A 16785-nucleotide genomic window follows, 5' to 3' on the forward strand; every position below is an offset into this window, starting at 1 on the left:
TTGTTCCCTGTGCCTTAGGGTCAGGGAACAGGTCCTGACTGTCATCTGCGCTTATGCGCCGAGTGGCAGTTCGGAGTACCCAGCCTCCTTAGAGTCCCTGGGGGGGGGGGGGGGGGGGGGGGGGGGGGGGTGCTGGAAGGTACTCCACCTGGAGACTCTGTTGTCCTGCTGGGAGATTTCAGTGCTCACGTGGGTAACGACAGCGAGACCTGGAGGGGCGTGATTGGGAGGAACGGCCTCCCTGATCTGAACCCGAGCGGTGCTTTGTTATTGGACTTCTGTGCAAATCACAGTTTGGCCATAACAAACACCTTGTTCGAACATAAGAGTGTCCATAAGTGCACGTGGCACCAGGACACTCTAGGCCGTAGGTCGATGATCGATTTTGTAATTGTATCACCAGACCTGCGACCATATGTTCTGGACACTCGGCTAAAGATAGGGGCTGAGCTGTCAACTGATCACCGCCTGGTGGTGAGTTGGATCAGGTGGCGGGGGAGGACGCTGGACAGACCCGGTGCACCTAAACGCGTAGTGAGGGTGTGCTGGGAACGTCTAGCAGAGGCCCCAGTCCGCGAGATCTTCAACTCTGCAATGTCGCGTGGAGATCAGGGGGAGTACCTGTGGACTGGCAGACCGGGGTGGTGGTCCCCATCTTTAAGAAGGGGGACCGGAGGGTGTGTTCCAACTACGGGGGATCACACTCCTCAGCCTCCCTGGGAAAGTCTATGCCAGGGTGCTGGAAAGGAGAGTTCGTCCGCTAGTCGAACCTCGGATACAGGAGGAACAATGCGGTTTTCGTCCTGGTCGCGGAACACTGGACCAGCTCTTTATCCTCTCGAGGATACTTGAGGGTGCATGGGAGTTTGCCCAACCAGTCTACATGCGTTTTGTGGACTTGGAGAAGGCATTCGACCATGTCCCTTGGGGTGTCCTGTGGGAGGTGTTGCAGGAGTATGGGGTGTCTGGCCCATTCCTACGGCCATTCGATCCCTATACAACCATTGCAAGAGCTTGGTTCGCATTGCTGGTAATAAGTCGGATTCGTTCCCGGTGGGTGATGGGCTCCGCCAGGGCTGCCCTTTGTCACCGGTTCTGTTCATAATTTTTATGGACAGGATTTCTAGGCGCAGCCAAGTTGCGGAGGGCTTTCGCTTTGGTGGCCTCAGAATCTCATCTCTGATTTTTGCGGATGATGTGGTTCTGTTGGCTTCATCGGGTGAGGGCACTGGAATGGTTCGCAGCCGAGTGTGAAGCGGCGGGAATGAGGATCAGCACCTCCAAATCTGAGGCCATGGTTCTCAGCCAGAAAAGGGTGGAGTGCCTACTCCGGGTCGGGGATGAGTTCCTGCCCCAAGTGGAGGAGTTCAAGTATCTCGGGGTCTTGTTCGCGAGTGATGGGAGAAGGGAGCCAGAGATCGACAGACGGATTGGGGCTGCAGCTGCAGTAATGCGGACGCTGCACCGGTCCGTCGTGGTGAAGAGGGAGCTGAGTGTAAAAGCGAAGCTCTCAATTTACTGGTCGATCTACGTCCCTACCCTCACCTATGGCCACGAGCTGTGGGTAGTGACCGAAAGAATGAGATCACGGATACAAGCGGCAGAAATTAGCTTCCTCCGAAGGATGGCCGGCCTCTCCCTTAGAGATAGGGTGAGAAGTTTGGCCATCCGGGAGGGGCTCAGAGTAGAGCCGCTGCTGCTCCACATCGAAAGGAGCCAGCTGAGGTGGTTCGGGCATCTGACAAGGATGCCCCCTGGGCGCCTCCTGGGTGAGGTGTTCCGGGCATGTCCCACCGGGAGGAGGGCAAACCCAGGACACCACCTGGCAAACCCAGGCCAGCCGAGAGATATAATCTCTAAACACGCCTTGGTGTTCCCCCGGATAAGCTGGAGGAGGTGGCTGGGGAGAGGGAGGTCTGGGCCTCTCTGCTTAGGCTGCTGGCCCCGCGACCCGGCCTCGGATAAAGCGGATGAAGATGGATGGATGGATGGGAATCACAACACAGGAGCTAACTCATCAGGCCAGGACACTGCAGTCTATTTACACTTACAGGCCAGTGGACACTCTTTCAATAATAAAGATGTACACATCCTGGACAGGGAGGAACACTTGTCTGAGCGGGAAGTCAAGGAGGCCATTTACGTGAAAAGAAAAGACCATCTCTGAATCGAGGAGGGGGGCCTAAGGGTACATCTTTCACCATATAATGCTGTGATTGGAGCCAACTCTTTGTGAATGATACAATGGTCACTGAGCAGTGGTCTTTGATCAATGATAAATGGTCTTTGATTAATGGTTGTTGATCAACGGTCATGACAATTTGCATATTAATGATTAAGGAACTGATCTCACAGCCCATTGTTCATTCAGTGGGCTAGTCTCAGTCACTGTGTAAATGTACTTACTATAAGGCTGGGAAAACCTGCAGTCAGCTGACACTAAAGAAGTCGCTTGGATGAGTGCCAAATGTTTCTCCCACTGAAAATGCTACGTCCAGATGAACAGAATCAACTTTTTGGGATATGTATCATACATTTTTATTACCATTGATTAAACGTGGTATATGAACAATTCATTTGTAGTTTATCATTGTAAAGTTTGTTTGTATTTTTTTACCTGATTCTTGTTTCTGGGAGAAATGAGGACATTTGTTTTGAATTTCGATGGAACAGTAGGAGTATGTCCTCGTAAGTAGATATCAGGCCCTTGTAGAGCAAAATTTTGTATTTTGGTCTAGACTACCCAAACTGTGATGTCCACATATGTGGACACCAGGTCTTAGGAGAAAACTTTAACATATTTAAATGATGCCTTCTCTGTGTGGTTAATGAATGGTGAAATTAAAAGTGTCACATAGTCTCTTACAAGTCTACAAGTGCAAAAAAAAAGAGGACGGTTGGTCACCCTAGATAAGTAAGATTTGGCATGTCAGGGGACTCATTGTGCAGTTTTCTGTGGCAGACGCAACATAAGGTATTATCTTGCCCTCCTTTGCGAGCTCAGAGCAATAAAATCAAATGCTAAGTATCAAATACTGTTACAAAGCTTTGAGATTACAGTTATTTACGGTAACTGACTGTTAATGTTTAAACCCTAAATGTCCCAGGTTTTGCTCAGTTCACCTTAGAACAGCACAAACTACTGGGTCAAAACATCTGTTATTCTAATTTTCACAATTCCTGGAAAGATGTTCAGTCTACTAGAATGAATCATTTATTTTCTGCTGTTTACTTTCTTCCCTTGTCACAGAGGGTCGCCGATTGAACAGTTATCCAAATAGCATATTTTATAGCTCAGGAAATGTAATGAAAGCCTCGAACTTCCAGTGAATGTTATTTGTTGTACTTGCTGAGTAAATCCAAAAATCATAGATTTCTTTTAACTCATTTTACCTTGATTTTTCACATTTTGGTGAAGCTCACTCATATTTGTTATAAATTAAATCAAGTCATTTTCCTCGTTTTGGTTCGGTTAAAAAAGACAAAGACAAATAAACTTGTTTCACCGTTGTCATAGTTCTGTGTTTCTATATTTCCTAAAGTGTCGTCCCCCTTCATCGAGTCTCTGTGGCGCAATCGGTTAGCGCGTTCGGCTGTTAACCGAAAGGTTGGTGGTTCGAGCCCACCCAGGGACGTGCTTTTCCATAATTTACTTGTACGACAAAGGTTCTTTATGTTATATTTAAATTCATTTTCACATTCATATTCACAGATAAGGAAGAAATGTGTTTAACACCATATTTCTCTGTGGTGAAAACAAAATGGCCTTAAAATGGTAATGGTAAATGTCCTGTATTTGTATAGCGCTTTACTTAGTCCCTAAGGACCACAAAGCGCTTTACACTACATTGAGTCATTCACCCATTCACACACACATTCACACACTGGTGATGGCAAGCTACATTGTAGCCACAGCTTGTTTGTCCTGCTTCATGCAAGTTGAGATGACTTTTTTTTTTAGAACTTTCTGTTAGTTTGCTGTGTCCCCGTTTTGTCCAGACTTCACCTGTTTCGAAACATCTGCCCTTTGTAATCTCGGAGCAGAGTCGGAAAATCTCGTCACCGATGTAAAATAGCGGCTGCTGTCATGTGACCCCAGAACAGGTGATTAAAACGGTGTTCCTCTCTGAGAGGGCAGTAGGAGAGGGCTTCAGGATGTCTGTACCTGGAAGCTTCGCGGTGCTCCGTGTGTTGTGGCTGCTATCAGTGTTTGGCACGGTGCTCCCGCTGGACGGTGGCATGCTCTTTCCCCAGGAGTCCTCCTTCAGAGAGGTGAAGGAGCTGAACGGGCTCTGGGATTTCAGGGCTGACGGGTCCCCCAACAGGAACGAGGGCTTCGAGAAGGCTTGGCACAAACGTCGGCTGACAGAGGTGAGCGGGAACGGAGGTGATAAGTCAGATGAAACAAATCAGTCTACGTTGTTTTACTGTTGACATGGATACAACGGTCGCATACAGTAGGCTACTCTCTGTAAACAAGAACTTTTAAACATTTTGCAATTATGTAGAGTTATACCAAAAAAGAAAATCTAAAATAAAATTTGAATGCCCCCCCCCCCCCCCCCCCCAAACAAAAGCAAAATAACTATGTAAGCAGCACAGCAGTAAGGCATGCATAAACGTATCAGTTTGACTCACAGTGGTAACTAAATATTTTTGGCTTATCAGCCCTTTAAATGCCACACAATAGGATACATTCCTGTCAGACTGTGCCTCCTTTTGAGGTCTGTAGAGACATTTAGAGCTGAAGATATTCACAATTTTAGAAAAAGAAAAAAATAGAAGGAAACATTTTTAAAATGAGAACTGTTACGGATTCAAATATTGGGGATGGATACAAGAGGAAAACCAAAAATAACCACACTGGTCCGGCCGGGTCAAGTCAAACGATGATTTAATGAACACACGCGTGGGAGATGGACACCATACAGCAGACAGCATCAGATCTCAAAATGGTGGAGCCTTGATCAAACTCTTATAGCCTCTAGTGGCCCCCACCTAATCATAAAAGCCTAAACATTCACATTCTTTCTCACACACAGCGCCTAAGCTACGACCTTGGCTCCCTGTTTATCTGCTCCTGATGAGATGGGGCAGTATGCTCTGTTCTCTTCTAACCAGACAAATGAGACGATGACTTTCTGTGAACAGTATTTCTTATAACTCAGCAGTATAATGCATCATAAAACAATATCATTCATTCACAATAAATCAGCAGTCTAATGTAATGCAAATCAGTTTACCAAATGTAATAGTTATACCTTCTTCTAATTCAGGAGCATAATGCAAACTAAAACTACATAATAATTCACAATCTTTAATTAGGGGTCTAACATGGCATAAAATAATATCATAATCCGACAGAACAAAGGTTGAAATTTTATATTAATAAGTCTCATCTTGTTAGGGCCAGACTCCCAGGAAGGGAGCTTACCATGACCTCAGAGAATCAAAATGACCTCAATTAGATAAATATGTATATTGTCTACTTTAAAATTAATAATAAATAATATAATATAATAAACATGGCTACCATGGGTATCCCTGTAAAGTCCTGTCTTCTTATTGTTGTTTTGTATTCTTTAGTCGGGTCCAGTGATTGAAATGCCAGTTCCTGCCAGCTACAATGACATCACACAGGACCCCACACTGAGAGATTTCATTGGCTGGGTGTGGTATGACCGAGAGGTGGCCGTGCCTGCCCGCTGGATCTCCAATGAGGGAACAAGAGTAGTTCTTAGAGTGGGAAGTGCTCACTATTACTCAATAGTGGTGAGTATCACCTGCATCTTTTATGAGCCATTCACTCAAAGTTTGAATAAATTCAAATAAAAAGTTATCATCCGCCACAAAAATCATTTTAAAAATCATGTTGTTTATTTGAAAATATTACAGAAAAACACATCATGTAACGAAACACATGTTTTCTTGAAAAAATATGCTTACTTTACAAAAAATCTGCTACAGCAGCAGATGAATTTCTTGATATAAGATCTCACCGACTTAAGAGTTTGCTTAATATTTTGTGTTTTCAGTGGGTAAAAAAGTCTGGACTGTTTAGAACCTAAACTCATTAAACCTGTGGATTAACGCTGTTGTAATACATGCATTTTGCTAAAATAAGGAAGAAATGTATTGTTTCAAAATACATCCTTGCTTCATTTTAAATGAGATTGTGTATCACTAAATTTCAGCTCATGTAAAACTGTGATCATTCTCTGTTGCAGTGGGTGAATGGAGAGAAAGTGACAGAGCATGAAGGTGGCCATCTTCCTTTTGAGGCAGAGATTAGTAGTTTAATCCGCAAGGAACCAACAAAGCCATGCAGAATCACCATCGCGGTAAACAACACCCTAACTTTGGAGACTCTTCCTCCAGGCACCATCCAGTACATGAATGACAGCAGCAGGTAGGCTCTTTCTTTGGTTCATGTGTTTGTCCAACCTAATATTATGGCAAAGCAAGTAATAGGCACGTTGGTCCATTTCACACTTTGCCTCTCCAAAACATAAAATGTACACGCAAACAGAAGTTGCAGTAAGTTGCAGTAAAGGACCTGGAATGTACGTCATATTTTTTTGCTTGCCTTTACATATATTATCTTCCCCTGCTAGTAATGCAACTTCTGCATGTGTGTCCTGCAAAGCGTGAAATGGACACAGTGGACCAGAGTGTCTATTACACATTTTGTGTGATACTGGGTTCTTTTTGACTTCCTTGCCACACTTCAAAACTTTAAGCTGATGCATCAGTGAGAATGTAAATGATGAGAAGACTGTGTTTGGTCTGCAGGTATCCTGATGGGTTTTTTGTGCAAAACATCCACTTTGATTTCTTCAACTATGCTGGGATTCATCGTTCTGTACTATTGTATACTACTCCTAAGGTGTATGTGGATGACATCTCAGTGGAGACCAACTTCATGGATAACACTGGTAAATTAAATTAATTAATACAGTGATGCACAGTGATTTAAAATCCTCACTAGCACAAAAGAATTTGTAAGCAGGTAAACTGATGTACAAAAACTCAGAGAGATTAGCATCCGCATCATATACATCAGACTTTGAATGTGCAGTTTCTGTCTATTCATTAGATGTTGCTGTTTCCTCTGCATTGTAGGTCTTATCAGATACAAAGTATCTGTTCAAGGTGGCTTCAGCAACACTCTGAACATTACTCTAATGGACAAAGATGGCCACTTTGTGGCCTCCTCCAATGGGTCATCTGGAGGGCTTAGAGTGGTAGATGTGAAGCTGTGGTGGCCGTACTTGATGCACGAGAATCCAGGTTACCTTTATTCTATGAAGGTAAGGCAACATGCTCACAGGCATGTAGGTGTGTTTCTGCAGTGTGATGTGGTTTGACTGAGCATTGCCAGGTTGTGTTGTTTCGATTATTCTAACATTTTCTCTTCAACATCGAGGTCCACCTAATTGCAGTCAGTGAGACATCAACATATGAGGATGAGTATACTCTGCCAGTTGGTATCCGCACAATAAACGTTACCAACACCCAGTTCCTCATTAACAACAAGCCATTTTATTTCCATGGGGTCAATAAGCATGAGGACTCTGACGTAAGTACCCCTAGAAGGATGAAACTCCTTTAAATTTTGCAGAAAATAGGCCCCAATGACCGTATGTTTACTTTTCTGGTTTTAATGTGTTGTAGATTCGTGGTAGAGGCTTTGACTGGCCCCTAATTGTAAAGGACTTTAATTTAATGAAGTGGTTAGGGGTCAACTCATTCCGTACCAGCCACTATCCCTATGCTGAGGAGATCCTGCAGATGTGTGACTGTCATGGGATTGTGGTGATAGATGAGTGCCCAGGTGTTGGCATCAAAGACATGTAAGTGTTACCACACATATCTGTGTGACCTTTGGATATGTTTGAGGGTTCAGTAAGGTCAAAAGTGAAAAATTCTGTTTGCCACAGCATATGAAGACAGAGAGAAAACTGCACATGCTGTCCAACACCACCTCTGCTGAAACTCTTTATGAACTTCATGCTGCCCAAGTTAGAATTGCCAAAAAATGTTACACACTATTGTGACCAATAGGAATACTGCATGAAATGACATGTGATTGTCATAGGCTATTAGCATTCAGTCTGCATATCAAACTTGACTTCATTCCTAAGTTAATTACAGCTATGTCACACAGTGTATCTGTCAAGGTCTGGCTGGCAGACCGTGGGGATATGGGGAATGAGGACCCAGGCGCGGTGCTCTGTGTATAAACAGTGCGTTTATTTACAGTGATGGAAAAACATGACAATAAATCCCGTGCTCTCCCGACTCCCATGACATGTCCTCTTCCCAGTGTTAGTGCTCCTGTCTCCGCTTCTCCGTGATGAGCACCCCATGCTTGCTGCCCTCTCGTCTCCCGCTACTCCTGGGGACATAAGAGAGAGGCAGGGTCAGACACACAATAATGCAGGAGACTCAAACTAAGAACTGGTCGAGAGACTAACGTGAAGCCACGCAATGATCCAGCGTCGGAGAGAGCTCCACCACACTCTCAAGTAGCTCCTCTGACAGGCCTGATCAGCTGCAGGTGTGTCAAGGTGTTCAGGTGTGGCCAATCACCTGCCAGGGCCACACACACACACCTACATGCACATGTGTCTACAAGCAGGGAGAACGAGGGACAGCAATACAAAATACATACATTGTAATATTAGTCCATAACTGCTCAGGGTCCCTGGGTTGCTCAGACCCAGGACCCTGACAGTATCAGACAATAAGATGACTGTCTGCCATACACATGTTTAAATTGGAGTGGGGGTTTTTTTTCGTATTTTTTTAACTGGCGTCTGTCCACATGTTTCAGACCTGAATGTGTACAGTACTCATAATATTACATTTTATAATAAAAGACTAACTCACAATAGCTGAACTTTACTGGAAAGTAGAACAGTTGTGAGTTAGGTCTTCACATCTTGCAGTGTGGATGGATCTGAGTCATTAGTCTTTCAGCTCAGGCTGAGTTGTATCTTTTGTGCCTTTCTGATAGTCGCAGTTTTCGAAACGCCTCTCTATCTCACCACTTGGTTGTCATGGACGAGCTTGTGCGCCAGGACAAGAACCATCCCTCTGTGGTCATGTGGTCGGTAGCCAATGAGCCTGCCTCAGAGATGCCTCCTGCTGAATTTTATTTCAAGTGAGTACAGGTTATTTTTCTTTTGAGGTGTAAAGCTCCAATTATTGCCACTCTTCAAATAGTCATCACTGCACAGATAAGCAACATGATGTTGGATTATTCCGTTTGTTTGAAAATGTAAATTCTGATGTTTATTCTACTTCTCAAATATGTGCTTTATCACACTGAAGGTGTAACAGTAATAACTCTTAAAATCCTGGTAGAAAAGATCAGTTTGTCTGTAGCATCTGATATCCATCTGATAACTGGTATGAGGGACAAAGCTAGTTAGGCATGAGTAACATAATGTAGTTTTTTAAAAAGTGGATTTTGTTTTACAAAAAAAAAAAAAACACCCCAAAAGGTGATCAGGGAGCCCTAAGAAATCAAGTGAACAGAACTAATTAGAGCTGAAGTGATGAATTATTTTTTTTAAAAAGTAGAGTGCTGATTTTGCATAGTTTAGCCATTAGAAGGTGCAACTCTGCAACGTCCCTGTTGTTTGGAACCCCACAAACACAAGTGTAGTGTAGTGTGAACAAGTCATGTTTGAGAGAGGGAAAAATGATCAAATAAATAAAAGTTGGCTGATATTTTGGAATATCGGCTTTTTAATTTACTAAATATCATGTTGAGCTTAAATATTCTGTATCCTACTGGCCCTAATTGTAATGGCAACAAAATATAACAAACTAACATTTAAAACCAAACTAAATTGAGCATAAAACAACAAACAATTGAGCTTAAAAAAAAAAAAAAACAAGCAAAGAAGAACTTAGAGACAAACACTAATGTAATTATTAAGAAACAAACACTTATTTTAACTAAACAGAAATAAGACAACTAAATGTCCAACTAAGGAAGGAAATTTAACATTTAAAAGAAATAATTCCAGCCAATTCCCCATAATGTAGCAACACTTGGTATGTCCCAGACGGCATTTCCTGTATTTAGTACAGCTGCATTTCAAGACACATCTTTTGCTGATTTGAGCCCAACATCAAATCACTTCCTTTTTTTCTACCCCCTTACAGGACTTTGAGCACACCAAAGCTCTGGACCAAACCCGACCCGTCACTTACGTCACAATCACTGAAGCTGACATGGACAAAGGGGTGAGTTTCTTCATCCTTCACACTAATGTCAACATCACATATTAAACAAAGTCTGCACATCCCTTTCTTTTTTTTAGTTTCCAGAATTTTTATTTGACACATTGTTGATGATAATAGTGTAACAGAATTTGCTAAGTAGCACCTCTGTTATAATCATGTTAAAAGATGAAGTTTGTACTAAGTGGAATGAATCACATTGAGTGCTTCAGGTCTGAGCCCTGCTCAAGATAGCAATTTAACTAAGTTAGTTAATTAACACCAGATGAGCAGCTCACAAAACCCATGTTGATTTTTCTTTTTAAGTCCTAATAATTCATAGTAAGTAAATTTAGTCAACTGAGTATAGAATAATAATCCTTTAATTGTCCTACAAGGGGAAATGTGGGTGTAACAGCAGCAGGAAAGACACATATACAAACAAACAGTACACAAGACACAGAACAGAAACATACACAATTTTTACATATTTACATCAAGGACAAGGACATATGGACAAGGCGTATGTTTCACCCTCTTTGGAATATTATTGTTTACATCCATTTCCTCAGTTTTGTCTATATTGATCTTATACGCTGAGTAAAGACGAAATTCAGAGACAAAATTCTTCAATGGAGATAATGACGAGTGTGGTTCTGTTAGTATAGTAAAACATCATCTGCATACAATAATGCGTAATATGTGCTGCGTCTTGACTCCTATGATGCGGTTGTTATCATAAACTGAGAGTGGAGTTCTGATACCACAATTCACCTAGGCAATGAAGAGATGAAGAGCAGAGCCTCCAGTTTAATGCAGTTGACCGAGGAACATTAATGCATGTCAGTGTGGGGCATGGTGTTTATTTTAAAACAGAAGCGGCATGCACTCATTTACCCAACTTGAAACTGGTTGATAAAAAGCATCTTACAGATTTTATTATTTAAAGGGTGATTGCAAGAAAATTGTGTGATAAATATTTAATAAATAACTGTAAGTCATAACCATGTTGAAGAATACTTCTGAATCCTTTTCTGGGTTATTTTTTTTTCTCTAGGGTCCCTATGTAGATGTAGTGTGTGTAAACAGTTACTTTGCCTGGTATTTTGATCAAGGCCGGTTGGATATCGTTCCTCTTCATTTGGAAAACTGGTACAGAAAGTACCAGAGACCCATCATCCAGAGTGAATATGGAGCAGATGCAGTTCCAGGGCTTCACATGGTAAGAATACACTCACTCACAAGTCAGTTCCGCACCTTTAACAAGTCTTACTGTCACTCTTTAGGATCCACCCATGATGTTCACTGAGGAGTACCAGAATGCTCTCCTGCAAAGCTACCATGATGTGTTCGACCAGAAGAGGAATCAGTATTTCATTGGTGAACTCATCTGGAACTTTGCAGACTTCATGACTGCACAAGGTACTGCAGCTTCAAAATGAAGCAACCTGTAGAACCAGAAATGCAGTTAAATACAACAATAGCTGAAGCTCTAGGGAAGCAGCCATTAGGTTAAAAACCAGAGCTTTATTTATTCAGCTTATTATATTCTGCACTGTGACAGTGTTCTTGTCAAACTGTGCTGTGTCTGCAGGAATCTATCGTGTGGTGGGGAACAAGAAGGGTATTTTCACCAGGCAAAGGCAGCCCAAGGCAGCAGCGTTCCTCTTGAGGAAGAGGTACTGGAGGCTGGCTAATGAGACGGGCAGACTGCTTCCTGACTGACTAGATAACTCTGATCACTCTGAAACTCTGATGGTAGCCAGTCTGGGAAATAGTCAACACTGTGTAAGCAGTATGCTGAACCAATACTGTGATATTGTGTCTGAACAACATCTGTGTGCGTGTGTTTGTGTGTGTGTGTGTGTGTGTGTGTATACATATTGATCTTAACTAATGAACTTTATAATACTTTATTCCAGCTGTAGGGAACATTTTATAGGTCTACAGTGATTGAAAATAGACTCTTGTGCCTTATCTATTGTGAAGTTCACCTTTTCTAATTAAAGCCTCAATTTAAAAAAGTCTGACGCAAATTATAAAATATAATATCATAAAACAGATTTTTTAAAACTGCAATAATTTGCAAATCTCATAAGCCTGCATTTTATTCATAATAGAACAAAGAAAACATATTTACTGTTTAAAGTGAAAGAGATTGAATGAATTGAATTGAATTGAATGGCAGTAGCACATCTTGTAAAGAACGAATGCACCAACAAACAAACTACCTGAATAACCAGTGACTTAGCTCTCTCTCCCCCAAAGATACCAATGAATCTCTCTAAATAAATTACACTGTCAGATACGTCCCCTTCAAGCCCCCTACCAGGAAAGTTCAAACGAAATTAATGCCACTGGAAAGCAGGCTAAAACCCACTAAACCAGTCTGTTTTTAAAGAGGACAAGACCTCATTTTGTCATGAGCCAACCCAGAATTCAGACAAAAGGAGACAGCAAAAAGACCACAGAGTTTATAGGACCAAAATATATTTCATTAAACTGACTGAAATTTTTAGAACAAGTGTAGTGTAGTGGGTGCACGGATGCTTGTAAATTATAGCATATATCAAAGAAAATTGCTCAACCGAAGAAGAGAGACCAAAACTCTTTTACATAGCAGGCTTCATTTCTATGTCAGTGTCCTGGGGAAAGACATGGGATGATTGCGAATAGGAGGTGCCATAAGGGTGACCTGATACTGGCACATAGATGTCTCCAGACATGGACTCTAATCAATCATGTGAAGTGTGGGTAAGATGGGACAAAAGTTACTTAAGATTTATTTGACATTTCATGTCCAGTGGGGAATGATCAAAATTCTGGCACACAGCTAGCTACAAAAAAGCCCTTTCACAAAAACTCAAAAGCTTCAGAGTTTAACATCGCCAAGGCTTAGATTCAACTCACCAAAGGTAATGTTGATCCAATCCAGGAGGAGTTAAAGTACAAGGCCTGAAAATTGTGAAAATGCCAGAATTACACCTGACATTTAAAGTGGCTGACTTCCTGTTGGGTTTAAGATATGGCTCCAAGAGACTTTTTTGAAGTTGTCAGGACATTCCACAAGGCTGCTAAATTTCAGACACATGGATGAAATGTTACAGTATAAACACTTGTAACATTTAAATACACATAACACTACATTTTAAAAATAATAATAATAATAATTTTGTAGGTGGTACTATGACCCATAAAACATGAAAGCCTTTATCAGTTTGGAGGTGTGTACCAGTTTTCACGACTTCTTAGGTTTTCCAAGCCCCTCAACAGCATCTTGTTTCTTTATGCTGAATTCCCATGTTAGGATTCACTGTTGAATGAGAAATCACACTGTTCATGATAAAGCACCATGAAGCTCTGAAGTTTATTCAGACTGCTTTTGAGGTGGATGTGGTCAGTCTGAGTGTAGCAGTACATCAGAGTACAAAACATCATTTTGTGTTGCCACTAGGTGGTGCTCTCACTATTGCTTGCTATTGATGTGTTCAGGTCAGGACTGGACAATCTGTCTGAGTTAAAGCAAGGTTGTGTTTCATTCGAAATATCAAAATTTTCACCAGGGTCACACCCTTTGTTAGAAACTGACTGTTTTCAAAATAAAGCAATACCAACTCCTTGAGGCTTTTCTGACCAAATTTTAGATAGCTCAGGTCAATCACCCAGTCCCCCGAAGTGTAAAACATGACAGTTTCTGTTGCCACTAGGTGGCGCTATGATTGTGATTTAATGTTTACATATGAATCTGTTATTAATTTTAATATGCATAACTCAATCTCTGTGTTACAAAATTAAGAATCTGAGCATGTTTAGGTGCTCAAAAGGGTGATTTATTTGATGAAATAGTGTGTGTGTGTAAATGAAAATAAACACTCGACACTTTTGTAATGAATTTATTAAAGACAATCTACTCAACATGCAAACAGTATCTGATTTAATTATTTTCATCATATGCAGTGCAGTTCAGGAGTGGACGGTGCCGCCGTCACCATTTTCAAAAAAGACCACAGACACCTAAAAGGTTAACTGACGTATCAATCATGGATCGTGGCGTGACAGCAATCAGACTGTTCACTATCAGTGACTCAGGCTGTACCGTCATCACGTGGTTGACCTTTGAGTTCCAGCAGGACAAATATTAAACATTTAAACTCGTTACACCTGTCAGAGTTAGTGCTGCAGACATTTTCCATTAAAATTTACTTTTCATAAAACAGAACTGTTTTGATTGCTTTTCACTTATTTCAGGCCCGTTTTTCCAAACATTTAAGGGTTTGTTTTTTTTCTCAATTGGTTCAACTATGAGAGATGTTTACTTATCAGGTTAGATACATGTCATTAAACACTAATCTGTATCCGCGATTACACTGCTATTAAATTAATGAAATTCAGCTGGCGTGACTGAGACACATTGGAGATACTCTATGCTCACATACTGTTACTAATGCTGTTATGTTCTGTGCTGGTTTATTTCATCTGCATTAATGATTCACTATTCACTAACCACACAAGAAAAAAATAGTAGTGGTCAGGCACGTAGTAATTTACAAAGAAATATCTGTGTTTTATAAGCTGTCTCTTTTAGATCATGTACATCCTAGCCTTACATGTTACTGCATCTTGCTACAGTGTATTTTTACTCCTCTAACTCCCTTATTACCATTTGCATATCCTGGAGCTAACGGCAGCATTTGTCCTAGATGTCGTTCTAGAGGCAGAACTAGTTCATCATCCAGGAGCTGTTGTGTGACCCTTTGTGTTCTATAAAGGCTACTGAAGACACAAAGTTTAAAGTTTACTCATAAACTTTCCTGTGTGGTTCTCTACATAAAATCTCAGTATTGGAAATCTTGGGTATCTAAAGTTATCAGTCATTTTCCATAAACCTGCTATTTTTTCAGTCATGGTGATCATCAAAAGGATATTCTAAATTAAAAATAAATTAAAAGTTTAATGTGTCTCTTGTGTTTAATTCTGAAGGGTAAGGGTAAGACTCATGTCCAGTCTCCACCACCCACCCTCCTTTGCCACTTACAGACATTGAACAACCTCAACCAAACATGAAAATTCCACTCTAAATCTCTCTAAATCTTCAGTGTCTCCATCCACATTCTGCCTATAAACAGGTTTGGGTAGGATAGGTACTCAAATCTCATAGGTCATCAACAGCAATCAAGTACTCCACGGTGAGTGTGGTGAATGACACAAGGAGTCAAACAATCCCAGTCCCTAGAGCACCACCTCTCTCCCACTGTGCTGTGAAGTAATCAGAGTACACTCCAGACTCTGATTTCTCCACTCAGATACTGGAAATTTCACAAACATCTTAGATTCTGAGTTACTACACCTCTCCTCCAGACTCGAGGACCCTGATTTCCAAATGAAATGTAAAAATTTTCACCTGAAAAAAAGACTTTAAAAACAAGTCTTACTTGTTCAATCTTTGTCAAAGTGTTCTGTCATCAACTTTATCTTTAAGCAAGCTAACTGAGCCTGAGGTGTAGCTCTTGGCGGGCTTTGTAGTTACCAAGCGTTGCAGTCTGACCTTGGGGTGAATTTACTGGCATGTCCACTCCTGGGAAGACTGGCGACTGTCTTGGATGTTTTCCATCTGTAAATAATATTTTCCACTGTAGAGTGATTAATTTGAAACGTTTTGGAAATAGCCTTATAACCTTAACCAGACTGATGGGCAGTAACAATTGTTTATCTGAGACCACAGCTGATGTCATTCCCCCTTGGCATTCTGTAAACACACCCACAGATGCTCCAGACCAGCAAAAGTGCCTAAACTTCTGCTTTTACAGAAATGCTCATGTTGCCTCCCTAAGATGATAACCAGAGGGGCAACTGGCTTCCTGTTTCGACAACGTGTGGTGCTGTGATAAAGAATAGAAAAAGGGACACACGTTGAGGTGATGTTAGTTTCACAACAGGAAGGTTTATTCTTCACAACAGCTTAGAACAGCTTCAGGTATCACCACACTAACTGCAAAGAAATGGCCTTATGCTTCAGTCCAGTTTACCATACATGGCCACAGTTCCCTGAGCTAGAGACTGTATAAATCTCTCAATACAACTTTGACAAAACATGAACAAAATGTTGCTTAAATCCATTGATAATATCAGATCCACAATGTATCACAATAACACTTATTTCACAAAGATAAACAAAACACAATAGTGTAATCTGTACTTCATTTTTAACTACATTTACAAACATCATAAAATTAACTCGTTTTTAAACATTTTAATTCTTGTTCAGCACTAAATTATTTATGTGAAATGTATTTCCACTGTACTGACAATGTAACTTCTGTTTTTTTAAATATAGCTATTTTACTCTTTACAAGTAGGGCTGGACTATATCATACCGTTCACGGTAATACCGGTGTAATGAAAATTAAATATTGCGATAGAATATGGGTAAAACGCGCAAGCGCAGTGCCTTTGTTTACATACGCACATGGCAGCTACGCAGAATGAGAAGAGCGAAAGTGGATCGTTAAAGGAAATGGATGAACCAGAATTGGTTTGTAAAAATGCTGC

The 16785-nt window shown here is 41.2% G+C and overlaps 1 protein-coding gene and 1 non-coding gene across 2 annotated transcripts; both read left to right on the forward strand.

The window, feature by feature from the left end:
- Positions 1-3561: 3561 nt before the first annotated feature.
- On the forward strand, positions 3562-3635 carry trnan-guu (transfer RNA asparagine (anticodon GUU)). The gene has a single exon. It is a non-coding gene; the product is annotated as a tRNA-Asn (tRNA).
- Positions 3636-3920: 285 nt separating this feature from the next.
- Positions 3921-14151, forward strand: gusb (glucuronidase, beta). Its single transcript, XM_035911490.2, is given in 12 exon segments — positions 3921-4371; positions 5587-5772; positions 6228-6409; positions 6793-6935; positions 7123-7310; positions 7427-7579; positions 7675-7853; positions 9020-9170; positions 10180-10260; positions 11294-11458; positions 11523-11658; positions 11831-14151. Coding segments are annotated over 12 exon segments (1911 nt in total). The 5' UTR covers positions 3921-4155; the 3' UTR covers positions 11962-14151.
- Positions 14152-16785: the final 2634 nt, after the last annotated feature.

This window comes from Neolamprologus brichardi, chromosome 10 (genome assembly GCF_056152115.1).
Source record: "Neolamprologus brichardi isolate AB-2024 chromosome 10, ASM5615211v1, whole genome shotgun sequence".
In the NCBI taxonomy this organism is placed as follows: domain Eukaryota; kingdom Metazoa; phylum Chordata; class Actinopteri; order Cichliformes; family Cichlidae; genus Neolamprologus; species Neolamprologus brichardi.